This window comes from Cucurbita maxima, unplaced genomic scaffold (genome assembly GCF_002738345.1).
Source record: "Cucurbita maxima cultivar Rimu unplaced genomic scaffold, Cmax_1.0 Cma_Scf00020, whole genome shotgun sequence".
Classification (NCBI taxonomy): Eukaryota; Viridiplantae; Streptophyta; class Magnoliopsida; order Cucurbitales; family Cucurbitaceae; genus Cucurbita; species Cucurbita maxima.
In genome coordinates this window covers 13,541-39,431 of record NW_019272036.1, presented here as the reverse complement: position 1 = coordinate 39,431, position 25,891 = coordinate 13,541, and the positions used below count along the sequence as shown (strand labels likewise).

Genomic DNA, 25,891 nt, shown 5'->3' with positions numbered 1-25,891 from the left:
GTAGGATGTGTAATCAACAAGCACAAGAGTGAGTCAAGGCAATATTACAACATAATATAGTTTCGACATTGAGCTGTGAATTTCATATTATCAGACAGAACAAGCAGATGAAGTGAACATTGTCACTTCTTTCTTTCCATGGTGTTCCTTACACCCTGAAGAACACGAACAAACTCGTAGAATATAGAGAAATCGAAACTTGCTATACCTTCGGTGTCTTTGCTCAGCTTTGAAGACGACAAAGAACGAGAACAAGGATTCTGACAAACGACTAAATCAAAACCTCCATATTTCTTAATCAAATTGTGAATCTTGTTGCTTGTTAGTTTCTGTATGTCCTCTATCAGCTCCAGCTCCCCAGTTTGTCCACTACTGCGCCACCATTTCTGCAAAATCCTCCTCTTTGCTGCCGAACTCTCGACTGATATCACAACTTTCAGATGAATGCCAAGACGGTGCAAAGCAATTTCCGCCCCACCAATTCCACTGAAAATGGACAACACAATCAACCCTTCTGGGAACATAGACTTCAAAACAGAGAGATGATAACCCAAAGTGTCTATCTGAAAACAATATTTGAGAATTTGAAGCCTTTCCATTGAGCTACTTTCAGCATCTTGAGTGTGATTTACGGGGTACCCGAGCACATACTCCAACTGTTCAGGCTCTAAAGGAGCCAGTTTGAACTGGCCAACCCAGATAAGGTTCAAAGCTATGCAATGATGAAGAATATCTCTCTGCTGTTGAGACGAGAGCTGACCATGAGAATCGGTCATCGTCTTTGTAAGCCTTTCACACAGCTGAGGTACTCCTCTAGTTTCAGAATTGATGCAGCTCAAATGCTTCCTTGTATCCCAGGAAGGCCACCATTTCTTTGTATGTGGTATAGCATCTTCGATAGTCATTGCAGGCTTTGGGAGGATGTGAGACCTGTTTTCACATGGAAGATTGTGCACATAGCCTTCCCTTCTACTCAATGCTGAGAACGACCGAGTGTCCACAAATTCGGGCTCAATGGTATAAAGGAACTTGGAAACTTTTCCCCAAGAATCACGAGATACATCCAAAACATTTCCATACAAGAAAAATGGAGGTTTAGCCACCACCTTATCAAGACTTCTACAAGGATTAAACTTTGAAGGTGGGGATGGAGGTCTAGCCACCATCTTATCAAGACTTCTTGAGAGATTTAGTTCTGAAGATGTGGGCATCTCAAGTCCGATGATTTTTGGATTTACTTTTGCTTCCAACCATTCAGGACCGTAGAGAGAACTCAAGTCGTCATCGGCATATTCTGGCTTTGGCCGTTTCCCTTTGTGTTTAGCATCGAAACGAGGAATCGGATTTGGAAGGTCATCCATATATTCTTCTTTCGGCCTTTTCCCCTTCAATATTTCCTCAACGTTAACATTCCTTGAGAGAGAAACTCCAGCAGAACTTGAATCCTCAGCTTTAACTTTGGGATTATGTAAACCATCAATACAGAATGAGTTCGAGGAACACTGCACAAAGCCATGAAAATAAAATAAATAGGCGTTGGTAGTACCAGATGCTTGACCACAAGATACAAGAATCAATCACAAAAGAAGGGGCACAAGAACATAGAATCCAGAAAAAATTAAGATAAAAAAGTTGGTCTTTACAAGCAGATTCTCCCCAATAATATTTTATCGTAGTGTTGAATAGAATTATTGAATTCAAACAAAGTTAACAAACGCTATTTTAGAAAGGTGTGGCACCGACTTGAGGTTTCGATTTTTTTTATAGGGAAGGAACAATATATATTTTTTTAAAAAAGTCAATCAACTATCTTCTTTCTTAAGTTTGGTACTCATTGCAAGCTCTTGGGAAATGTATGGTGTTTGACTCATGTTGGGATGCTGAAGAGGTCAACAAAGTTTGGGATAGAGTTGAGAGGATGCATTTGTCTTCTTTAATCCATTAGTGTAAATTTTATTTCCTAGAAAAAGAAAAGGTGCAAGTATTTGAATAATTTTGGACAATTGATGTGAACATATAACAAGGCTTAGTACAAATACGACGAGCAAAGTTCAAGTGCAAGAACCTTATCATTCCCAGGGTAGTCACCAGCTATTCGACCCGTAACAATGGAATCAGCAAGTTCTGAAACTTGAGTGTCCGAACCTGATGGATCGATGCTAGTTAATGGCTCCACATTACCCATGAGAAAGCTTAAATGAAGTTCTCACACCAAATTAAAGATGATATTGGATGAAAAATTAGCCTCCTAGAGCAGAATAAACCAATCGGTAAAACAAAAATTTTATAATGATTAGACAATGAGATGACTACACTAATCCCTTTCTATGTCGGCTACTAATAGGACTTAGGAGCGGTTTGCTTACCGAACTTCTCAATTGCCAAAGAAACCTCATTCTCAGAGAAACCCATTTCAAGCAAGCGAAGTGTTTTCTCCATAGTCACAAACAAGGTTTCATCATTTTCCTGAGGAACATTTTAGACTAACATCAATAACAACCTAGGCATTATGCCAGTACTATATATGGTGAGCACAATACGAAAAGTAGACCGACTAAGAAAAGTTGGATAATGTAAAATGGTAATCAACTTGGTCAACTCATTAACTAAAATCGCTGAAGTAAACATACAACACTACTAAAATAAGATTGACACATGAACTTGAATTATGAAAAACAAACCTCCGTTTTCAATTCATTTCTACAGATTGTTTCATCTGTTTCCTTCTCCAAGTTTTCAGCAATCTGTGCGGCGACGATAAAATCCACCAACTCATTAATGGGAGCATCTCCACCTGAAAATGAGTTATAATAAATCCTCATGGCTGCATAAATATTGGGCAAAACTTCAATCAAGTCCACTATTCCAGAAATGTACTAACCAAGCTTATCAATTGCAAAGTTTACTTCATCAACACTAAAGTTCATTATTAATAAGGAAGCTTTATTGGTATGAGTACTAATATAATCATCATCAGCCTCCTGCAATGGACACGATCAGCTGGGCGGTAAAAAAAATTACTTGAAGCTTCTATACTGAAAAAGAAACGCTTACACATGTGCACACTTGCACACACACATAAACAAGAGAAGAAGATATAGTAATCTATGAGGGAAGAAGATATTTTGATGATCCTGGACCTCTTGTCCTATTTAATCCATTGAATTCCACATGGGAGTGGGAATTAGGTTACCTCCTTCGGTATAACAACTGAAGAGATTTCATTGCTTGCATCCTCCTTGTCATCAAATAAGCTATCTAGAGAATCTGATGATTCGGGTTTTGATGTCCGGCCAGCCTATTACAATAAATAAACTACATGAACTTCCAAAGCATACAATTCAAATACAGTTAATTTCTAAACAAGAGAAGAGCCAAATGCAACAGATTTTTCTTTTAATTTTTTATGGTACACCCTGTGGCTGTCCAGCCAATCCAAAGGCAGCTTTATATATCAAGGTCAAAAATGAAAATTTACAACACTTAAACAAACGAAAGCATACCTGCTTGTAACAGAATGCAGCAATAGGACTAGTCCCCTTTTTATCACTTCGTACACTGTGAAGAGAGCCTGTTGACTCAGGAAGTGATTTTTGTTCTGCCTAGTCAATTAAAGCAACTCAATCACTTTTCCAATGAAGCTTTATTGCTAAGACATAAAACCAGTAACCACAAAAAGTTGACAAATATAAGTTGTTAACAACAGCAACAATTGATTACAATGCTGGCAGTCAAAACCGGTTTATTAAGACTGGAAATTTCAATAAGACCATTATTCTTTTTACGATGAGACAGGCACGCAGGCAGGCTATCTGGGCTACTTACCGAAAATGTAGTCAGGGTATTTAATAGCAATTCTACATCATCTTCACCTGGATTTAAGATGAGACACAATATTAGCGGCAATTATTAGGATATTCTATACAAATTGTACATTTCAAGGTTATAATTACATTTCTAATGAAACTTTTCCTTGTAATGGAGAAAATTCGTAAGGTCAACTTTAAAGGATAAGGTTCTCTCTTCTCAGTTTTCTAAAGAGAGAAGGTAAATAACATAATTCAGTGCCCTCATTCATGAAGAACGCATTGTATCCTAAAAATTAAAAGGAATAAATTTACCTTTTTCTTCGATCACTTTATCAACAAGAGATGGCAGGAACCCCATATCTACAAAGAAAGTTCTTATGTTGTTTCCAGATGAGCTTGCACCACTGTCCTGAAATTTATAAGAACTGAAAATTTGAGCAAATCCGTTACTTTAAGTTTTTCCACACTAGGAAATATAATAAATGCCATACTCCAAATATTCAATCCATACCCCTAGGCAATAACATCTTACTTTTCACAATGAAAATTGTATTTTTCTTTTTTTCCAAATGGATGGTAGGTCCAAAATGACAATAACAGAACTTGATATGTTGTAAACACAAGTGTGAAGACCTCATAAAGATACTTCGGCAATTTATTTTAACAATAAGGTTAGAGTTATAACTTGTACGTACCCCGACATGCCTTGAGTACAGCCCATCAGGTGGCAACCTGAAATCCAAGACCTCTTCCTTTGGTACAATAGGCTTATTGCTGGCCTAAGGAACAGAAATAAGAGCGCCTTTATGTTGATGCACATGCATTTAAGTTTCCAATGATTCAGCATAGTATCTCATTAGTGTACATACCATAAAGTTTTGAAGTAGTGGTTGCTAGGACTAGGGCTGAGGTAGCTTTAAATTTCACCTTCAGGAGAGTAAACTGAGTTTTCTGTGGCTCTGTAAACCAACAATTTGTTCGGATAGTCAAAAAATTGAACAATGTTTAGACCATAACCTCAAAAGCAGCATGTCAACTGCTCTTTGTTCTGGCTAAAGCCATGCCACTCTCTAGCTCTCAAGGTCTAAAATAGTTAGATGCATTAATAATCAGTAATCACCATTCAAAATCACCATTTATTCTAATATGACATTCAGCATCAAATCACAATCATCTAGCTCTTTGTTCAGTCTTTTTATTCTTTTCTTCTTCTATTTTTTTCAATAAGAAATATTTTAGGGATGAGATGAAATTACAAAAAAGATGATGACAACCCTCTGCAAAATAAATCACAAAAAATTCTTTCAATGGGCTATAAAAGAAGACAAAGATTAAAAAAATTGTCAAAGCATTTTTCATTCACTCCATATAGACCATAATAAGGCTCCAGTAAAGTCTAACCATAAAATTTCCTTTTCCCCTTTGAAAAGGTGATCAACACGAACGGTAACGGCCCAGGCCCACTGCTAGCAGATATTGTCCTCTTTAAGCTTTCCCTTTCGGACTTCCCCTCAAGGCTTTTAAAATGCATCTGTTAGGGAGAGGCTTTCACACCCTTATAAAGGGTGTTTCATTCTCCTCTCCAACCAATGTGGGATCTCACAATCCACCCCCCTTCAAGGCCCACCATCCTCGCTGGTACTCGTTCCTTTCTTCAATCGATGTGGGACCCCCACCAAATCCACCCCCTTTGGGGCACAACGTCCTTATTGACACACCGCCTCGTGTCTACCCCCTTCGGGGAACAGCCTCCTCGCTGGCACATCGCCCGGTGTCTGGCTTTGATACCAAATATAACGGCCCAAGCCCACCGCTAGCAGATATTGTCCTCTTTGGGTTTTCCCTTTCGGGCTACCACTCAAGGCTTTAAAACGCGTCTTCTAGAAAGAGGTTATCACACCCTTATAGAGGGTGTTTCGTTCTCCTCCCCAACCGATGTGGGATCCCACACAAATAGTGGCAAGCAATGTGTGAGGATCTGAGACACTGCAATGGACCAACCAAAGCCAGCCAATGTCAACCCTGAAAAAGCTGAAACATAGGTGCAAGTGATAAATGGGCCTCTTTGCAATTCACCAGCATTCTTACATAAAGAATATCAGTTTGGAGGGATAGACAGCCAGGGAGATCATTTTTGTAGCTTATTGTGGATATTAGTGCAAGATAGGCTAAGTTCCCAGATAAAAACTTGACCATTTTTGGATACTTCCCTTTCCAAATTCTTCGATAACCAGGGATACTCTTGTTAAACCCACAAATTGCAAGGTCCAAAGGCAGATATCCTAGTCGAGAAGGCATTCTTTTCCAAGGTACCAAATTTAAATATCTTCATGATATGTGGTTTAGGAGATAAGTAAATGAGATTTTTTCAAGTTGCCTTTTGAATTCAACTCAACCAAGTGCGTGAAAATTCGTCAAAACTTTGTGTTGTGCAAGGAGCCTACATCCCACAGCACTCGATCTTCATTCACCAAATACCATGAATCACAGCAGTTACTCTTCTAAGTACAACAAGAACCTCGCATACCATAAATTTGAAAATATTTTATCCATACAACTTGCATTCTAATCAATCAAAGCCCAAAAATCAATCATAAATAGATCACACAAGCGATGAAAACAAGTTACATGCAGATGAAAGTTAGATTGAAATGAGCCCAGACACAGGTTAAATATAAGTCACGCATCAAATTTGACACACAACCAATTAAAAGAAGTAGCTAGAAGTTGAGTACAGTTGGAACTTAAAATATATTTCCCAACACCCCGTTCGTCAATCAACAATGTCGAAGAAGAGCAGAACAATTCAAGAAACCAAAATAGGAAGAGCAAGTGAGGGGATGAACCTGAAGCGGAGCTGTAAAAGGAAAATGCAGAGAAAGAGGGAGAATCGAAGAAGCCGCAATTTGGTTTTGGGGCTTAAAGGGTTAAAGCCAAGCACAGAACAGACACAGGCACAGGGGACGGAGGACCAAATATCGAGGCTTTGCGATCCTAAGATTCAATGCGGCAGTGTGTAATCAAGTCAGAGTGCGCCCTTCTGATATACCCTTCACTGTTTCCCGTGATTGACACGTGGTCTCATCTCGAAGAGTCCGGTCCACAAGTTCCACGACTAATTCATGTCATGCTCCCAACCCTAAATTTAACTTCTTTAATTTTATATCAGTTTTACTACATTGTTTTTTCCCCTACTTTTATGAAAGGAAAAAAAAAAAAAAAATGGGACAACCTTAAAAATAAATCCTAAATGTTTGATCTAATATTCTTTTCTTGAGTCAAATGTGATGGCGAGATATCACAATTATATTGTAAAGAGGGTAGGTTGTGACCCCCCACATGCAAACATAATAAGGTGGCGACACGAGATGACGCTCAATTAGCTATGTAAAGGTCGAGACAAGACAAGTGTCATGATGCTATCGAGAAAGACGACGCATCATCCAACTCATCATATAATGATGTGCATTGAAATCAAGACGAGACATAAGAAATATGGAGACAACAAGCAAACAAGAGGGGCAAAAATAGGCTTGATAAAGGTCGGTTAGGGCCACAGGACTTAACCTTAAAAGATTCCATAAAAAGTTTGGACATGCGGCTCTAGAGTAAAATTCGTCCATACAAAAGATGAAAACTCATCAAATTTGTGTTAATCAGATATCGGACAGACGCTCCACAACACAGTTTGATCATTTGCCAAAATCATGTCTACTCTTACTATACAAAAAAATGTCTCAAAATGTACTTTAAGGGATGATATTAGCTCTCAACTACCCTTGGGCCCTGTGGCCTAAGCGAGCTACTCCATGCGCACACACGTGTGTCATAGTGTGAGCGAGCGTCTCGAGTGTCTTCCTTTGAAATGAGTATTTAAAGAACAGTGTCGGACGACACAAGTGTTTCAACATTGTGCCTCAACCCACGTGTTAGAGGTTGGTATATGCACCTGCTGTCTAGTATGAAGTCCATAAATGATACGACATGGAGAGGAGAGGGTTCATGCCCTGATGAAAACCCAAATGGATGGATATTAGGATGTTCTGATTAGATGAGTGACACATGGGTCAGTTCTGCTAGACATGTTTGAGAAGGCTAAGATGCCTAGCTGTCCTGAGACATGAAATTGCATCACGATGTATGAGTCCTGTTGTTGGAAACCAAGATGAGGACTGAGATGCAACATTGCACACGAGAGACTTTGACCAGAAGTAGAGGCAAGGTCGAGCCGAATGACTTGACCTAGTGTAAAGAACTGCAGACAATTGAACATGCATGCAGAGGCACCGTGGGTGGGCGAACAAGCTTAGATTCCCCATGAGCAATGTTCAATTGTTGAAAGAGAACCTTGCCTAATGATGCCATGACGGGAGAAAATTTGAATGAACCTTGTCTTAAACGTGTTAAGATCAATACGCCACACACTTAAAAACGTACAAACATGACTCTAGGTAAGTTAGTCTAACATCTACACTTGCTTAAGTTTTAAAACTATAGAAAATAAATTACAACTTTCTCTAGTAGTTCAATTTCAAAACAACTTTGCTGTACATTACGTTTTCGTTGGATGGGTAAATGATGAAACTGATAATACATTTGTTATTTTTCAATTGATTTAAAAATCAACCTGGCACAAAGAAGAAACCCAACAACAACAAAAAAAAAAAAAAAAAAAAAAAAAAAAAAAAAAAAAAAAAAAAAAAAAAAAAAAAAAAAAAAAAAACCACCCACTACACCAGAACATTGATCAAATAAACGAAGACAGCTGCGATAACGAAGAAATCCCAAAGAACATCTTCAAACCAAGTAAAGCAAAAGACTCATTTCTGAGAATTTCTGAGACTGCTCCCACTTTTTCAAGTATATGTTTCGACTATTTCCATCATTTGTTGTCAAGCTGCAGAGCTTTAGGATCGAGCGGAATCGTTCCCACAGTCAAAACACCACGAGTTTCAGTATTATATCCATTAACTTTGATTGGCATCGAACCTACAGTCATAACTTCAGTAGGTTTGGAATTTGTATCACTTGCAGCAGCTGGTGTAGCTCCTCCTGAAGTCTTTTCAACCACTTTCCCGCCAAGTTCAAGTGATTCTATCCTCAAAGTCGATGTAACATCAGCTTTTTCTTCACCGTCGAGCTTGGGACTTTCCTTCACTGCCACAGTACCAGGATTTGAATAGACTTGCTCATCTCCCGAGGTTGCATTCCTTTCCGACCCCCTCGCACCATCGTTGGCCTTGTTAAGATTTTTATCCTCTCTCAAAGGTTGCTCAACAACACAATTTAGCTGGCGGGTTTGATCAAATGCAGGTACAAAATATGGACGCTCCAGCCTTCTAATAACCAACCTCGCTTTCTCTTCCTGCATGATCTTCTGACGGTTTTCATAATAAATGAAGTCGTCAAGTAAAGAGGTCTTTAATGTATGATTCTTGAATAATTTTATCATCTCCAGACCTTTTATAAATGGTAACTGCAAAAGAAAATATAATTCGAAGAGGTTAGAACCGTAAAAATCAATTTCATTTTCTGCCAGTCCGATTAAATTATAACGCACAGAAAATAGAGAAAAGCTGAGCTTTTAGCTACAAAAAAAGTGAAAGTATGACGCCAAAACAAATCAAATTTTCAAGGAAGGAACACGCAATCAAACTTGCCAAACATTGGCACTTAGTTGCTACTCACAAGATTGTAAAGTGATCAACTTTAAACATTGAACAAGAAATACACAAAATGTAATAACAGGTTTATTTTCATTGTTCTCAAAATGTAATAACAGGTTTAATTCACAAGATATCCAAATCACTCCCAAACAGAAGAACACAAGAAAGTGGATGATACGCCACAGAACTAATCAAAAAGATATTTTCTACGAATAAAGATATTACTGGACTGAATAGAAAATAACAAAGCTCCTTACTTCTTGCGTGTCTCTGCTATTAGTAACAGGTTTATTTTCATTGTTCTCCAAAATGACATGCCTAAAGTTGTTGTTCGGCACATCTTTGATAATGTGCCATTTAACAGGGAAGCTTCCACTCCATTTATCCTGCTGCCAAAAATCCATATCCCTGTTGAAGTCCACAGGGCCAATCATCTCTGCGACACCACAGAACTGACCACTTGCATTGACCTATATACCAAAATATTAAATCAACAACCTGAAAGGAAAAACATATCTAATACCACAAAATCTAAAAGAAAAAAATTCAACTTACAGAGAAGAAGAGGAATACAGGACAGCTTCTTGATTTCGCTAAAACTATTCTCTGAGCATCTTCGTATGCAATATTCAGTTTTTTATTCCCATTAGGAGTGGAGGACCAAACATTATACTTAATGCTCTTGTGAACATCATCCTCACTGTAAGATTTAATTACAAAAAACTTCGCATCCATGTATTCAACAGGAAAATCATCCTTATTATACTGATCTGTGTAGATAATAATGTTTCCATCTGCATTACCATCTCCAGCCTTGGTTGTGTAGGCCTTCAGAACCAGTTGGGTTTTAGATCTGCTGATTCTAGGACCTCGATTTTGCTCACTTAACACATCTGGACTAGCATTTGCACCACCCAAAACTCTACCAACTTGAACCTTAGGCTGAAATTTTGTGATTGCAGCCTGTCCATGAGCACTTGATCGAAAGTCAGAAAAGCCATTATTGATAGGATGAGAAACTCTCAATTGACTATGTTGAGAAACAACCTTTCCATTTGATATGTCATCCACTGGATGAATTGAACCATAAGCACCTCTACCCTGTAAGCACAGATCATAAATCCAAAAAAGTTCCATTAGCCACAGAAAGTGAAAGGAAACTTGCATGTGCGCATTACACCTAATATGGAAAACTAATTGAATAGATAATCTCAATCACATTTAATAGCGACAATAAACAAATCCAACTATAAGAAGAGATGTAGATCATGAAATTTCTCTCCAAGTAGACACAAGTGACCTTCAATACAGGAAAACAATTAAATTTACCTGATAAACACGTGATGAAATTGACCCAGCATGACTACCAGCAGAAATGCTACCAAGTGTTGCACTTTGCTTACTTGGACCAACATTAGCTCTTGGCACATCTGATAACCTGTCCAAGGAATTTCTCTGGCCTAAAGTAGGATTGGTGGCGTTCCTAGAAAAGTTTCCAGAACTCTCATTTTTATGCATTCTTCCATTTCCATTAGATCTATTAATTGAAGGATCAATCAAGTCATTGGAAATATTGGGGACAAGATCTGGCTGAACGATAACAGGGACATAGGCAGGTGAAGAAACAGAGCTTTCATAGGAAGGAATGGTGTAAAACTGTTGGGCCCCTATATATGGACCATCTGGTCCCATCACAGCACTATGTATGTAAGGATTATACGGGTTGTATTGAGACTGTGCATATCCATAGCTTGGCGTATAATATACATAAGATGAATTCTCATTTTGAGCACCCTAAATCAAGAGAGATAATGAGGACCATCAGAAAAAAAATTGAAGTTATGGCTAAGCAAGAAAATATAAAATAAAGATATCTATTACTCACTGTGTAATGGATATCTGGACCATCTAAACCAAAAATCCGAGAATGATCCTCCCATTCGCCAGGTGATTCAAATCCTTCAACAATAAAGACACATATGTGAGTCATCATAGCATCATCTAAATTGCTACATCATATATTCACGAATATTACCTGTACAGTAATAACTGTAATTGGCAGCAGTAGGGTAATAAACGCCCTGATCAAAAATAAATTCAGGGGTGGCTCCTTCATTGTACATGTTTTCGCTTGCTCGAGAAACAGATCTATCAAATATTGCTTAATTGAATGCCTCAAAACTGAATTTGAGATTGAGCAAATCTAAGGAACGTCTGAATCCAATGCAAGGCACAAAAAAAGAACAAAAGAAAATAAATTAGATGTGTTCGGGCATACTATATTAAAGATGAGCAGAAAAGGAAAAATATCAAGCATTTCTATTCCAGAATATAGTAACAACGAAGCAACAAGGTTACCGAGCAATTCAATTACAAAATTGGTGAAAAACATACAATCAAGGATCTGATCGACTCCAACGAGCTAGTTTCAAAGGAAGATCTAAAAAGGACAAAGAAAATGGTCCTATTAACATTAAATATATAGTAGAATGAAAACAAATGACTTCCCCGATGGCTAACAACAGAGAAACTCAAATGAATGACTTCTTCTAAAACATTACAAGCGAAGGTTAGCAGCAGTTACGGGGAGAGGGCAGTAGTAAGTCGTTAAAAAAGAGGCACTATTCAGTTGACTAAGCGTCTAGATAAATGACTGATGCTTGACTAGAGTCCCTGAACATGAAACTTGCGTACAAGTGAAGTAATTAATAGTAGCATAGTGGAATTTGAGTCAAGCATCCCCTTGCACCTTGATGTATTTAGATTTTGAGCTACCTTCTTCTCATATTCAATCGGTCTGGAGTCAAACATCCACTTCCACATCCAAATGTAGAACGAAACAAAATATTAACCCAAGGCCGACGGAATTGAACAAGAAGGCAGCTGAAAATCTCAATACATCAGGTAAAATTATTTTCGAATAAAATTCCAGCGCAAGGAATCAGTAGAACAAAAATTCGAACTCCCAAACAGTTATCGAGTACACAAATATTCAGGAATTAAGCAGAAAACGCAGAGATAGATGACAGAAAATTGAAAAGAATTAAACGAAATTTGTAAGACAGAAGGGTGAATACATGGAAGAAAAAGAAAAGGAAAAGAGCAGGGGAGAGTAGAGTAGTACAAGATAAAAGGTGATTGGAGCCATGGAAGAACGCTACAGCAGTGGAGATTGAGAATTAAGCAGGAAGGGAAACGGGTTTGAGAAACGTAGGGATGGCTGAACAAGAAAACCCTAACCACGAGGGGAAGGAGAAGAAGAAGGAAGAGGGGGGGGGGGGGGGGGGGGGTGGGAATTTTGCGTGTGTGAAGAAAGCACAAGCAGAGACGCGGAAAGAGGAGATTCCAACTTCCAAGCGTCTACGCAGCGTATCCAGTGCCTGACCAAAATACCCCTAATGAGTTACCAAAATAACAGCTTTGCCACTACGGAACCCAATGGGCTGGACTCGGCCCGGAAGAGGAAAAATCTAGGAGGCCACGTGGAAAAGAAGTATTGGTTAAGAGAGTGAAGCGAGAAGAATTTGAGTTCAAGAAGGAGTTCTCACGCAGCTCTAGAATCCAGTACAATGCAACAGAATTTTCTCAACCTCTCATCTTTGTCTTGTCCCGCAAGAAAATCACTATTTTCAACACATGAATCACACGTGTCACTTCCTCTTCTTTCTACACATTTACCTCCCTTCCTCAGATAAAACTTATAGTACAAAGCTAAGTAAATTTATTTACAGTTCTGTTCAAACTACGAGATTAAAACAAAGAAAATTACCACAACGGTTACCTCTTTAGGGTAAAGAAAGAGGAACTGTTGACCAAAATTAAACAAGATTTTAAAGAGTAAATATAATATAATTGAAATTTTAAAAGAACAACATCAGGAAGTTAAAATTTAAAAACTCGTGTAATAGTTGCTTCCACATAATCAAATGATGAAATATAACGTGAAGACATGTAATAAAATCTGTGAATATAAATAAATAATATAAAATCTGTGAATATAAATAAATAATAAAACAGGAATAGAATAAGGGGGATTGTGACTCAGCCCCCCGAAGGATTATTTTCTCATCCTCTCTTAAAAAAATATATTTTATTGTAAGATAAAATTTAAAGTCTATTTTTGTAAACTATTATTTTAGTTTTTAAAATTTTTTGCTCCATTTTTCATGACCTACTTTATTTAGATAAGAAGAGAAAAAATGGTTAATTTTAAAAAATCAAATTTTATCCAAAGGAAAAAGAAAAAAAAATCACTTTTTTTAATCCTGGAATACTGCCGGCGACCGAAAAAAGTGATAGAGCGCGCGCTCGCGAGTGGTAAAGAGAGAAAAAGAGGACGAGGTGGCGGTGGGCTTTGGTGATTGCCGGTTGAAGAATTCCTATTGTGAATGTGCAGATGCGAGATTCATCAATTTGACCAATTACATCAAATCTGTTTTTTGATCCAAGAATGGTAACTCATTCATGAACGATCACCTGTTGCAGGAAGTGTTCAAGTTTAATGGAGTAGAAGTAATTTCAATCAAATGGAAGAGCAGTCGAGGTTTTGCTTCGAGTGTCTTAAAGGTCGAATCAGAGTCGATTTCTCCGACCGACTCATAGTCTCCTATTCCATCTCCGACACGGCCCTGCCCTTCACCTCCACCGCCGTTGTTCAGGTCTCGTTCCCACTGGTGCATAATCTTAATAGGAATGCGTTTAAGAGAGTGCATTAGAAGATGTTCTCTCGTTATCTGATTATTTTTTCGCGCAGGTGTCAAATGGGGAAACCTCAGGCTCTCAATTTATGATCGTGTATCTGCCAGGCCATGATTACAATTGCATAACCAACTATGTGTATGGTCATCTTTTTCTCATTTTAGATTTTAGCACACTTCTGAACATTATTGCTCTCAAGCGTCTCAAACTCGGGAATCAGTTTGGATAAGCTGCTTGATAGTATTAGATGAATTATGGCTTTCTCCGTAATCGTTTACTTCATTTTTTTCAAGGGAGAATTTAACACCATCCCACTTCCCAATGCAGGAATGAGTATTTACTGGACAATTTCAACAGTGGTAACGAAGACACTAAATCTCAGATTAGTGAAGATCAAGTTGAAACTCAAGGGGATAGTCCTCATAAAGGTTTTTTGTATTCGCCACAAATTGGAGAGAAATCACTCACTGACGGTTCTAACTACAACCATTCCAGTAGGCTCTCTTGTTCGAGGATAATCAGTTCTTTGGCCCCCATTGCCCGTATTAGCATTTCATCCCTCTCTACCTTTGATGAAATTGCTTCCAATCTCTTGTCTGGATCTTTGGAAGATCATATATTGCACTCACTTTGTCTCTTAATTGAAGGAAGAGCTTCAGGAAGGGACTCCATAAATTTTCTTAGCTTAGTTGGAATTCCTTCTTTTCAAGAGACTGTCTTCTTGAATTGCTTGAGGCATCCCAATATCGTGCCTGTTCTTTCAATGCTAAGGACTCATGGTTATACGAATGCAATATTGCCTACGACTCCATACACATTAGAGAACATTCTCCATTATAGTCCGGATGCCATAAAGTCTGAGTGGCATATTAGGTTTCTACTATATCAGCTACTATCCGCCCTTGCCTTTATACATGGCTTAGGGATCTTCCATGGCAATATATGCCCATCCAGTGTGATGTTAAATGAGATGTGCTGGTCTTGGCTGCAAATTTGTGATATGCCTGGGTTAGTGTGTGATTTAACTAGGAAAGAAAAAAAATGTTCGATGGCTACATCAGGACAGGTACATTGTTGTGCAAAGGATTGTTCTTCCAAAGCTCTTTACGCTGATTTGAGTGTTACTTCCTCAATAGACTGGCCGTCTGATTTTATGCGATGGTGGAGGGGTGAGTTGAGTAATTTTGAGTATTTACTTGCCTTAAATAGATTGGCTGGGAGAAGGTGGGATGACCACAAATTTCACACAATAATGCCATGGGTAATAGATTTTAGCACAAAGCCAGATGAGAGTTCAGATGTCGGATGGCGAGACTTAAGCAAAAGCAAATGGCGATTGGCAAAGGGTGATGAACAGTTGGACTTCACCTACACTACCTCTGAAATCCCACATCATGTATCAGATGAGTGTCTCTCTGAGCTGGCTGTCTGCAGCTATAAAGCCAGAAGGTTACCTTTAAGCATTTTACGTATGGCCGTCCGTTCAGTTTATGAGCCCAATGAATATCCTTCTAACATGCAGAGGCTTTATCAGTGGACCCCTGATGAATGCATTCCTGAATTTTATTGTGATTCTCAAATATTTTATTCAATGCATGATGGTATGGCTGATTTGGCTGTACCTCCATGGGCAGGTAGTCCTGAGGAGTTCATTAAATTGCATCGTGTTTCTCTAGAAAGTGATCGAGTCTCAGAAAAACTCCATGAGTGGATTGACGTCACGTTTGGATATAAAATGTCAGGTGAAGCTGCTATTGCTGCCAAGAACGTTATGTTGCCTTTATCTGAACCTACGCTCCCAAGGTCGATGGGACGTCGTCAGCTCTTTAGTCGACCACACCCAAAACGGAAAGTTCCAACCAAGAGATCATGTCAAAGCCCTGTAATGTCAGTTGAGAATCAATGCCATGCAAGTGAAGCGGAAGATAAAGATATTATTATGTCTGAAATATCCTATCTAGAAGAATTAGAAGAAGCATCATCATTCCTTGAAGAGGCCAGACATTTAAATGCTGTTTATGGCTATTATGCTAAAAAATTGGAAGATATGACTTCCAAAGAGGTGTTATCGGCTGAGAGCTTCAATAAGTGTTTAACCAATACTTCTGATATATTTGTGCAGCATGAGTTTCGAACCAATATTACACTGAGCTATCTTCTTGAGCATGTTGAAGTGGAGGGTAAAGATTCAATTGGATATCAAGACTTGTTATCATGGAGAGAAAGAATATCTCAATTGCAATTTTCTGATGGTGCTGCGAATGATATCTTTTCTATTGGTTGTATTCTAGCAGAGCTTCATTTGAGGAGGCCACTTTTTCATTCTACCTCATTGACTATGTACTTGGAAAGTGGTATCTTGCCTGGCTTTATGCAAGAACTTCCTCCTGATATAAAAATTCTTGTTGAAGCATGCATCCAAAAGGACTTGACAAGGTGGAATTTTGAGGCTTTTTATTTTTGGATTTCGTTAGTTATAAATAGGAATTACAGTTGTTCAAATATATAGTGCCTGGTGTCTTTTGATTTTGTTTCTACCAAGTAGCATTTGTCTTATGTATTTCACTGGTTGTAGGGTGACGAGTTCATATGCTATGGACTCTACCTGACTAACTCTTCCTATTTTATTAAAACCTGGTTAGGAGGCCATCAGCCAAAAATATATTGGAATCACCTTGTTTTCCTGCTACAATCAAGTCATGCTACTTGTTTCTAGCTCCACTTCAGATTCTTGCAAAAGATGTTACCCGACTTCGTTATGCTGCAAATTTTGCAAAACAAGGGGCTCTCAAGGCAATGGGAGAATTTGCTGCTGAAATGTGCGCTCCTTATTGTCTGCCTCTTATATTGGCTCCTCAGTCAGATGCGGAAGTAGAATGGGCTTATGTACTACTAAAAGAGTTTTTGAAGTGTCTGATGTCTAAGGCAGTGAAGACTCTGGTTTTACCTGTTATCCAAAAAATTTTACAGGCTAGTCATGAATTCCTTTTGTCTATTTCATTGTATTATTAAAATTTTATATATCGCTTTACTTATTAATATTTTAATTTCAGGTTCCTGGTTATTCACATTTGAAGGTTTCTCTTCTCCAAGATTCATTTGTAAGAGAAATATGGAATCGGCTTGGTAAACAAGTGTATATGGAAACAATTCATCCTTTGGTTGTGTCTAATCTATCTGTTGCTCCACATAAGAGCTCAGCAGCTGCTGCTTCAGTGCTTCTTATTGGCTCTTGTGAAGAACTTGGGATGCCTGTTACCATTAATCAGGTTTAACTTGTATTGAAGTCTTTGGACTTTGATGATATAAAAAATTGTATTTGATATCCATATGTGCTCATCGTAATTTGTCTATAACCCATGTATGTATGTGACTCACTGCAGTTATAACTTACTCTCTCTTGTTCCAGACAATCCTGCCTTTAATTAACTGCTTTGGGAAAGGAATCTGTGCAGATGGCATTGATGCGCTGGTTAGAATTGGTATTCTTGATTTGTTGAGTGGTTGGTATGACCTCTTTTTGAACGTAGACATGTTCAGTTAAGTCATTTTAATTCTATTGTTTAGGTGGTCTTTTTGGTGATATATTCGTTGTCAAGCAGATGCTTCCATTACTCAAGAATGTTGTTAGGTGCTGCATTAAATTTTTTTCTCTGTCCAAACCTGAACCCATGCAAAGTTGGAGTAGTTTAGCCCTTATTGATTGTTTCACCACATTAGATGGCATTGTTGCCTACTTACCAGGTGAAGTGGTATTAAAGGAGCTTATTGAGGTAAATTTTTCTAATATACTCGTGCAAAGTTGCAAATGTGAATTAATGTTTCTGAACTTTTGGTGCATCCTATGGTTATGTAGGGCCAGAAATGTTTGCATGTCATGGTGCTAATTCAGAAGAATTTGGATGTCTCAGTGCTTCAGGTGATTCAAATTTCTCACCACAAAGCATGCATGCATTTGTATATTTGACCTAAAAATAAATTTGAGAAGTTCATTACCACCAAATGTTTTTCGACCTAGGTAAAAATGTGTATTGCTAAATAAATGTTTGTTGGTTAAGGTTCTTTTCTAGTTTAATATTTACTGGTTATTTGAAAATATGCTGTGATCTCTTATCTCCATTTAGTTGGGAATTGAAGTACGTTTAGAAGATTGGATAACACTAGATTGAAGGCTTTTCAGCATTATGTTGGGAAGAAGTGGTGTCTCTTTTAAGATAAATACTGGGAAGATGTCTGATAAATATGCGACCAATTGGATCACCTTTCCATCTTTAGACGGTCTGATTTCTTGTAATTTTTTTCATTTTATATTAGAGAATCTTCTTTTCTTTCGTTAATGTAGTATGTTTCTTGCTCATATACATTTTTCGTTTTCATAGAGAAAAAAAAAAATAGACGTTATGGTTGTCACGACTTGATTTTTGAGGCTTCGAAAACCGAATCGAGACTAAAAAGACGTAAGTGAAAACAAATAAAATAGATGTTAAAAATCCGATAAAATTTAAAACAAGAAAAAAAAAGTCAACTAACACCAAAATTAAATACAAAACTAAATTCAAATATAAGACGACGTTGTACAACATTTTACAAACGGGAAATACAAATATAAAAGAAAATACAAAAGACTCCAAATGTGAAAACGGACTGATGCTTCGGAATGATACCCCTCTGTGACAATGCAGCTTCCAAGCACCTCTCCACCTTGACCAGTACCTAAAAAAAGAAAGAGAAAAAGGGGTGAGTATAAAAATATACTCAGTTAGCAACTTACTTGTAGGCTCTCATTGCTTCCTTCTTCTAGTAGATTCTCACGACTTTCCTTTGGTCTATACGAAGTCCCAATTGATTCCTCGTTGATCATCTACCCGTGTAGTCCCTAGTTCCTTGTTGAGACTGGTTTACGGCGTCACGACGTCGGCCTTGACCCGTTTCTATACTCAATAGAAGCTATTCATGCTAAACCACCTACCCGCGTAGTCCCTGTTCTCTACCAAGACCGGTTTACGAAGTCGCAGCGTCGACCTTGATTTGTTTCTACGCTCAATAGGGGCTCTCATCTTGACACCTACCCATGTAGTCCCTAGTCCAACAAGGACTGGTTTATAGGTTCACCTGTTTCTACACTTAATAGGGGCTCTATTCACCTACTTGTGTAGTCCCTAGTCCAACTAGGATTGGTTTATAGGTTCGCTTGTTTCTACACTCAATAGGGGTCCATGTCTTGAGCTAACTACTTATGTAGTCCTTAGTTCTTCTCAAGAACTAGTACACTCAATAGTAACTCAACTAGTTTTGTGATTCTGTAGGCTACTTAAAATCATGTTAATACACTGTGGAGGTCTATTGGGTTCTTAGGGTCATTCATGCAGTTTAAATTCCATTTTCTCAATTCCAGGACGTTCTAGGTTAGCCTCTCGGCTTAACTAATCCCTTGGTGCACATAGGTCTGATCTCTAGTTCTACATGTAAACGACACTAGCTATAGCGCCCTAATCTTAACTGTGATCTTTATACATGCTCTACTCGGAAAATACATCTATCAACCATCTCTAACACATAAATCATGTCTACCCATTCACAGATTTTATTTAAAAAGGTATTCCTACCCAGCCTTAATGCATGAAATCCATAACATAAATCATACACAATCAAAAAATCAAACAATCAAACAAGCTCAACGGGAAGATAGCATCCATCAATCACTCAGAGCACAGATCAGAATATCCCTTCCTCCATCATACCACAGCGGACGACATTAAATTAAACATGTTTCTCAATTCTCTTGCTCTAAGGGCAATTTCGTAATTTCATCACGCACATGTCGTAATCACAAAATTGTTCATTCTCGGTTCTAATCACACATATTCTAAGCACCTAAGGTCCATCATGCTTGCATACTAGCTTGTCCTAGTGATCCCTACCAGTATTACTTACCTAAAATCCAGATGGTTACTAATTGGAATGAAGCGTGCCCTTTGAAGCTCGCTTTTCCACTAGTTGGGAGCCCTATATTTCTTGGAAGCTCGCTGGTAGGTCCTGAATCAAGTTAAATTTAGGTAAGTATCAAAACTGGGACAAAAAACAGTCGAACGAGAGTTCGGGATAAAAGGGAACCTCACACGTTGATTCACGCGCCTCACATGCTCAGAGGGGGTTCACGTGTGCGTAACACGCGTTAGGTGTAAGGAAGTCGCGCGGGGGTGCTTGACACGTGTCACCCACTGACTGGCTCCTTTGACTTCGATGGTGTGGGTTCGATCACTGAAGCACGCAGATTTTTCTTGCCTTTTTCTCTGCGCGACACGCGGCTGACATGATAAATGTGTACGATCCAACTTTGACGAGAGTCTTAGAGTTTTTATATGAGTATAATTGCAATTTTGTAAATATATTAGTTGTATTGTCCTTTATTGTTTTTTTTTTTTTTTTTTTTTTTTTTTACTTTCTACTTAGGTTAACCTTGTACACTTATATGTATTCTTTAGTGAATGGAACTGATATTTTTCTTCTTTCAAACCTTTAGCATTAATATTTACATATATTTGAACTACTTGTTTTCCCCTTAATTATTTGCCAGCTTGTTAGTTTTTGATGATTTGGAATGTAATCTGCTACCTGTTGACCAGGTCGCTGCCAGTTCTCTAATGACAGTTTGTCAGCTAATTGGACCAGATATGATTGCATTGCATCTTATACCCCAACTTAGAGAGGTATTCGATGAGCTTGCTTTTTCGCAGGAAGCTGCCTATCGATCTACTTCTCTTGGCAAAAGCATGAAAGTTTCTGGACCAAGCAGTGATGGAGATGTCCCAAATGAAGGCCGCATGGACCTTGTGTTAGCACTATCTTGACCCTCATTAAACACTGAAGTTTTGTTCTCTCATAACTCATATCTTTACTTTGAAATTGCAGACTGATTTTGTATCCTACTTTTGCATCTATTCTTGGGATAGAAAAGCTCCGACAGTGTTGTACTACATGGTTGCTTCTTGAGCAATATCTTCTTAGGTACCATCACTGGAAGGTAGGAGTAGCTTTTTAGGATGGTCTTGGATTACGCTTCTGTTTATTCAATCAAAATATAATTAAGCCTGCATTTCGATTTGTTTATGCACATCTCTTAAGGTATCTTTGCTTTAGTGGGAATGTACAGGGGAGTCATCCCGAAGCAGTTCAGATAAATTAATGAGTAAGAAGACTGAATTCAGTAAGGGTTCAACTAGTGAATACAGTCCTGCCAAACTTTTACTTAATGGTGTAGGGTGGTCAATCCCTCAATCACAAAGGGCTCAAGGTGCCAAAAACTTGATGCCCCTAAGACGGCTCCATGATGTTCATCAAGGTTCCATGCAAATGCATGCATCAATATGTCACTCTATACAGCTTGAACCCTGGTTTTGGCTCCCTAGTATAGCATCTAGCTGGGATGGACCTGATTTTCTTGGCCGTGCGGTCGGTCTGAAAGAAGAACTTCCATGGAAGATTAAAGCATCTGTTATTTACTCAGTTCGTGCGCATCATGGGGCAGTAAGATCTTTGGCCATTTGTCCAGATGAATTTAATGTTTTCACCGCTGGAATAGGATCTGGATTCAAAGGAATGGTTCAGAGGTGGGAGTTGTCTGGAGTTAACTGTGTTTCTGGTTATTATGGCCATGAAGAGGTTTTCTTCTTTCTTTTCTTTCTCTTCCTCCTTTTATGATCATAATGAGACCTTATTTTTCTTGATTAAATAACATGGATTGTTTTTCTCTGAGTCCTTCGGAATTCAGAAATCAATTGACAGTTATATTCAAAATTTCCCGTTTGTTATTGGTTATGGAGTTCGTGATTATTTTTAACTTTGTTCTGAAACTTATAGGTTGTCAATGACATTTGTGTTTTGTCGCCTACTGGAAGAATAGCTTCTTGTGATGGAACTATACATGTCTGGAATAGCCGATCAGGAAAGCTCATATCAGTATTTGCAGAGTCATCAGTGGATTCTGCACATCTTGCAAGCCCTTTATCTTCTGTCTTAAAGACAAATGCTGACCATGCCAACTCGATAAGTTCCAATTCATTGTCCAATGGAATACTGACTAGTGCATTTGATGGAAGCTTGTATACATATATGCACCATATAGAATTTGCTGAAAAGCTTGTAGTGGGCACTGGGAATGGTTCTCTGAGGTGTAAACATAATTTGGTTTTCAGATTGATTTTAAAGCTCATTTATATGAGAATAAAATAAACTCATGCTGATTATCTTATGGATGATTATTTTTCCACAGGTTTATTGATGTTTCTCAAGGTCAAAAGCTTCATCTATGGAGAGGAGATGGCGTTGAGTCTGGTTTTCCTTCTCTTGTCTCGACTATTTGCTCTTGTGGATTTGACAAAATGGTTGCAGATGGTGCTTCGGCTATGCCTTCCTGGATTGCAGCTGGCCTAAGTTCAGGGTATTGTAGGCTATTTGATGCGAGGAGTGGAAATGTTATAGCCACTTGGCGGGCACATGATGGATATGTAACCAAGGTAATTTTAACATGCTTAAGAAAAACAGCTGTAGGATGATCTTGAGTTTGATTTGCCTTCTATGCTTCCAGTTGGCTGCACCAGAAGATCATATGCTTGTTTCTAGCTCTCTTGACCGGACTTTACGAATTTGGGATCTGAGAAGGTTTGTGCAAATTTTTATGCAAACTATATGCGCTTGCACTGAGTTGAGTAGTTAATAGAAGTTTTTAGTTAGATTACGTTAGTTTGATTTCTGACAATTCATCTGTTCTTCGATCATGAAAGTTGTCTGGCAGAGGAAAATAAGTTGTAGGCAGCAAAAGAAAGGATGCTTTTAATTTCAATTCTCTCCAGCAATACTATAATTGTAATACGTTAAGGAGCTCTGGATTGCCAACATATCAGCAAAAGGAACCATATTTTAGATCCAATTAGACTTATTTTCTTAAATAATATTGCTTATATTTCTTGGATGACAGCCTTTCTTATTTCTTTTGTAGGCTTTCCCCATCAACGCCAATTATATTGAGGGGTCATAATGATGGTGTATCTAGCTTTTCGATGTGGGGCCAAGACGTCATCTCAATTTCCAGAAACAAGATTGGGCTGTCATCTTTGTCGAAATCTGCGGATGAAGTAAGTCTTGAACACTTTTGAACATGTTCTTGTCAGTCGGTCATGTACTTTATACAATAAGAGTTTTCCTTTCAATAGGATTGGTTCAGGTGCACTATTATTATGAAATTGGAAGTAGACTTAGTATCGGGATGCTATAACACAATTTCTATGAAACCCTTCATCTCCAATAAATCATTTCTAAGTTTGGTGGAAAAAATATGATGTCCTTAACTTTGGTATACAGTCGCTCAGAATTGTGCCGTTGGTTATAAGTTTTCTCAAGCTTTGCTTGGTAACCATCTAGTTTTTGGATTTTGAAAATTGTGCAGGCTCATTTTTTCTGCTATAAATTTCATATTTCTTAAAAATTTAGTTCTTGGTAAAAAACCAAATGATTATCAAACGGGTTTTAGTTTTTTTTTATAAGATTTTAGTTGTGCACAAGTTGGACATAATTCGTGTTAAATCTAACTAAGTGGACCCATCATGCGCAGGATGGACAATATCGAATTATACCTCAGAATCTCTCGAGCGTGGACCAGGGAACAAGAAATTTATCAGTATTGTCTAGCATTAGTATTCTTCGTTATTCAAGATTATTTGTCGTTGGAACAGAAGATGGTTACATGAAAATTTGTTGTTAGACATGTTATGATGGTTGGAGAAAAGGGAAATGATTTCATCTTAGTTTTGTTCTATTTGTTGGCAAAGGTGTGAATACTTATGAGTAGTCACTATGAGGGTGGCCGCATTTTGGTGAAACGCATTATTGTTATTGTTTTGAAGGTTAAAGATCTATTGAAAGAGAATAAAAATAATATTTTAAGAAAATGAAAGAAAAGGAAAAAAGTGGTTGTGGGTATGGAAAAGGCAGGGGTATCATATAACTTTTGGTTGATGAAGATATGTAGCTTGGGAGGGGTTACAAGAGCGAAGATTCTTATTCCTTGAACCCCGTTTTTTGATAGGTATAATCGTTTGCCATGTTGTGTTGACGACTGCAAGCACAGAATATTACTTTCATAACGGCAGAAAGTAATGCTTTGGCACGTCTCGGAAACCATATAAGAGGGAGGATGGTTTTCAGGCATCATAATCTCACTAACTAAACCCCCATCATTTGGGCATTGTACCCTGTGTTGAACCATACAGTTCCTTTTATTGTACTCCCTTTAGCAATGGCCAATCTCCTTGGTGATGATATGGACGGTATCTCTCTCTCTCCTCCCCCCCCCCCCCNCCCCCCCCCCCCCCCCCCCCATGTACGCGTAGTCATGATGATAAAGAATTTATTCACAAGAGGCAAGATTATTTGCTTTCTTACCAGTATGAAATAACGTGCAGAGATCGCAAGATATGTTTCCGATGTCCCACCAGCTCATTACACGGTCAAGATCGAGTCGTTTTCATTGTTAGCCAAGAACTGTGTGGATAGGTACGAATCCGGGGAGTTTGAGGCAGGTGGATACAAATGGTAAACGATATATGTTAGCCTCTTTTATCTTCTTAAATTCGAGCTTGAATTGCTCTGTGCATTGTCCTAAACATGGAATGCGGTTGCAGGAAATTGGTAGTCCACCCACTTGGAAACAAAAGTAAAAATGGGGACGACCACATCTCTCTCTATTTGGCGATTGCAGGGACAGACTCCCTACAAACAAATTGGGAAATGTTCGTCATTTATCGACTTTTTTTGCTTGATCAGAACAACGATAACTACCTCACAGTTGAAGGTATATCTTCTGTTGCCTTGAAGAAATGAGGTGTCTATAATATACTAATACTAACAATTATATCTGAATGTGAAGATGGCAAGATGAAGCCTAGGCGGTTTCGAGGAATGAAGAAAGAATGGGGTATTGATAAATACATTAGCCTCAAAGAATTCAATGAGTCCTCAAATGGGTATCTGGTGGACGATACGTGTGTGTTTGGAGCTGAGGTCTTTGTTTGCAAAGAAAATTTCAAAGGCGGCAAAGGGGAGTGTTTGTCAATGGTAAAGAGTCCCATCATTCACAAGCATATTTGGAAGATTGACAACTTCTCCAAGCTGGATGCCGAGTGCCACGAGTCCAGAATCTTCAACGCGGGGGATCAAAAATGGTAGCCATCTTCCTTCCATGGACATTCCAATAATTAACTCATCAGGTTTGAACCCAACCCACTCATACGTACCCCGTCATTGCAGGAAACTTCGAGTGTATCCAAATGGAAGAGGCAGTTGCAAAGGCAGCCATCTTTCATTTTTTCTGGCACTGGCAGATCCCACAACGCTACATCCTGCTACAAAAATATATGCAGAGGTAACGTTGCGCCTGCAAGATCAGGAGCATTCGAAGCATCATTCTGGAAAAGGTAGTGTGTACATTATGGTGAAATACAAACAATTCAGTTCCATCACAATGAAAGATTTTTCCTGTTTTGGTGTTGGCAGTTTCATACTGGTTTACTGCATCCAACCCAGAAGTTGGAGGGCTTAGATTCATTCTCTTAAGCAAGTTCCGGCAACCAAACATGGGTTTTCTGTTGAAGGACGTTTGCATTGTGGAGGCAGAGGTCAATGTCCTTGGAGTGGCCAATGCGTTCTCTTGAGACCCCCCCC

General features: G+C 38.4%; 4 protein-coding genes across 8 annotated transcripts in view; 2 read left to right on the top strand and 2 right to left on the bottom strand.

Annotated features, from left to right (window-relative positions):
- Positions 1 to 32: 32 nt before the first annotated feature.
- Positions 33 to 6,797, bottom strand: LOC111494323 (probable inactive DNA (cytosine-5)-methyltransferase DRM3). 3 transcript variants are annotated; one of them, XM_023144245.1, is made up of 12 exons: positions 6,656 to 6,797; positions 4,679 to 4,893; positions 4,505 to 4,588; positions 4,122 to 4,218; positions 3,826 to 3,872; positions 3,504 to 3,602; positions 3,194 to 3,298; positions 2,882 to 2,981; positions 2,682 to 2,794; positions 2,367 to 2,466; positions 2,066 to 2,145; positions 33 to 1,502 (listed from the first exon to the last, which is right to left on the bottom strand). In XM_023144245.1, exons 2-12 carry the CDS (start codon positions 4,679 to 4,681, stop codon positions 123 to 125), a joined length of 2,208 nt encoding a protein of 735 aa, XP_023000013.1. In that variant the 5' UTR covers positions 4,682 to 4,893; positions 6,656 to 6,797; the 3' UTR covers positions 33 to 122. The 3 variants fall into 3 exon arrangements, with proteins under 3 accessions (XP_023000013.1, XP_023000012.1, XP_023000014.1); XM_023144244.1 differs by having other exon boundaries at positions 4,679 to 4,768; XM_023144246.1 differs by lacking the exon at positions 6,656 to 6,797 and adding an exon at positions 5,211 to 5,324 and having other exon boundaries at positions 4,679 to 4,768.
- A 1,727-nt stretch (positions 6,798 to 8,524) lies between these two features.
- On the bottom strand, positions 8,525 to 12,781 carry LOC111494395. 2 transcript variants are annotated; one of them, XM_023144329.1, is made up of 8 exons: positions 12,600 to 12,781; positions 11,511 to 11,689; positions 11,361 to 11,434; positions 10,805 to 11,269; positions 10,523 to 10,576; positions 10,031 to 10,438; positions 9,733 to 9,945; positions 8,525 to 9,285 (listed from the first exon to the last, which is right to left on the bottom strand). In XM_023144329.1, exons 2-8 carry the CDS (start codon positions 11,596 to 11,598, stop codon positions 8,692 to 8,694), a joined length of 1,896 nt encoding a protein of 631 aa, XP_023000097.1. In that variant the 5' UTR covers positions 11,599 to 11,689; positions 12,600 to 12,781; the 3' UTR covers positions 8,525 to 8,691. The 2 variants fall into 2 exon arrangements, with proteins under 2 accessions (XP_023000097.1, XP_023000096.1); XM_023144328.1 differs by having other exon boundaries at positions 10,031 to 10,576.
- Positions 12,782 to 13,722: 941 nt separating this feature from the next.
- On the top strand, positions 13,723 to 24,042 carry LOC111494154 (protein GFS12). 2 transcript variants are annotated; one of them, XM_023144028.1, is made up of 17 exons: positions 13,724 to 13,928; positions 13,961 to 14,133; positions 14,229 to 14,311; positions 14,501 to 16,609; positions 16,816 to 17,143; positions 17,227 to 17,442; positions 17,583 to 17,655; positions 17,741 to 17,946; positions 18,030 to 18,092; positions 20,800 to 21,008; positions 21,086 to 21,197; positions 21,314 to 21,835; positions 22,034 to 22,344; positions 22,446 to 22,689; positions 22,761 to 22,834; positions 23,172 to 23,307; positions 23,784 to 24,042. In XM_023144028.1, the coding sequence occupies exons 2-17, from the start codon at positions 14,002 to 14,004 to the stop codon at positions 23,931 to 23,933; spliced, it is 4,968 nt and encodes a 1,655-aa protein (XP_022999796.1). In that variant the 5' UTR covers positions 13,724 to 13,928; positions 13,961 to 14,001; the 3' UTR covers positions 23,934 to 24,042. The 2 variants fall into 2 exon arrangements, with proteins under 2 accessions (XP_022999797.1, XP_022999796.1); XM_023144029.1 differs by having other exon boundaries at positions 13,723 to 14,133; positions 16,819 to 17,143.
- Positions 24,043 to 24,365: 323 nt separating this feature from the next.
- LOC111494157 overlaps positions 24,366 to 25,891 on the top strand; it is a 1,693-nt gene continuing 167 nt past the window's right edge. The window contains exons 1-6 of the mRNA XM_023144031.1: positions 24,366 to 24,498; positions 24,634 to 24,763; positions 24,853 to 25,022; positions 25,098 to 25,392; positions 25,478 to 25,644; positions 25,724 to 25,891. The exon at positions 25,724 to 25,891 is cut by the window's right edge and continues 167 nt beyond it. Coding sequence (XP_022999799.1) covers positions 24,468 to 24,498; positions 24,634 to 24,763; positions 24,853 to 25,022; positions 25,098 to 25,392; positions 25,478 to 25,644; positions 25,724 to 25,881 — 951 coding nt within the window. The 5' untranslated portion in view covers positions 24,366 to 24,467 and the 3' untranslated portion in view covers positions 25,882 to 25,891. The remainder of the gene's footprint in view (positions 24,499 to 24,633; positions 24,764 to 24,852; positions 25,023 to 25,097; positions 25,393 to 25,477; positions 25,645 to 25,723) is intronic.

Excerpts from the sequence above, each read along its gene's own strand:
- LOC111494154 (XM_023144028.1), top strand. The coding sequence starts at position 14,002 with ATGGAAGAGCAGTCGAGGTTTTGCTTCGAGTGTCTTAAAGGTCGAATC. Across the intron at positions 14,134-14,228 it reads CCTCCACCGCCGTTGTTCAG|GTGTCAAATGGGGAAACCTC; the intron begins GTCTCGTTCCCA and ends TTTTTCGCGCAG. Across the intron at positions 22,835-23,171 it reads CGAATTTGGGATCTGAGAAG|GCTTTCCCCATCAACGCCAA; the intron begins GTTTGTGCAAAT and ends TTTCTTTTGTAG.
- LOC111494395 (XM_023144328.1), bottom strand. The coding sequence starts at position 11,598 with ATGTACAATGAAGGAGCCACCCCTGAATTTATTTTTGATCAGGGCGTT. Across the intron at positions 10,577-10,804 it reads TTTCATCACGTGTTTATCAG|GGTAGAGGTGCTTATGGTTC; the intron begins GTAAATTTAATT and ends CTGTGCTTACAG. Across the intron at positions 9,946-10,030 it reads CTGTATTCCTCTTCTTCTCT|GTCAATGCAAGTGGTCAGTT; the intron begins GTAAGTTGAATT and ends TTTGGTATATAG.
- LOC111494323 (XM_023144245.1), bottom strand. Across the intron at positions 4,219-4,504 it reads TGTACTCAAGGCATGTCGGG|GACAGTGGTGCAAGCTCATC; the intron begins GTACGTACAAGT and ends TATAAATTTCAG. Across the intron at positions 2,146-2,366 it reads TTTGGCAATTGAGAAGTTCG|GTTCGGACACTCAAGTTTCA; the intron begins GTAAGCAAACCG and ends TCGATCCATCAG.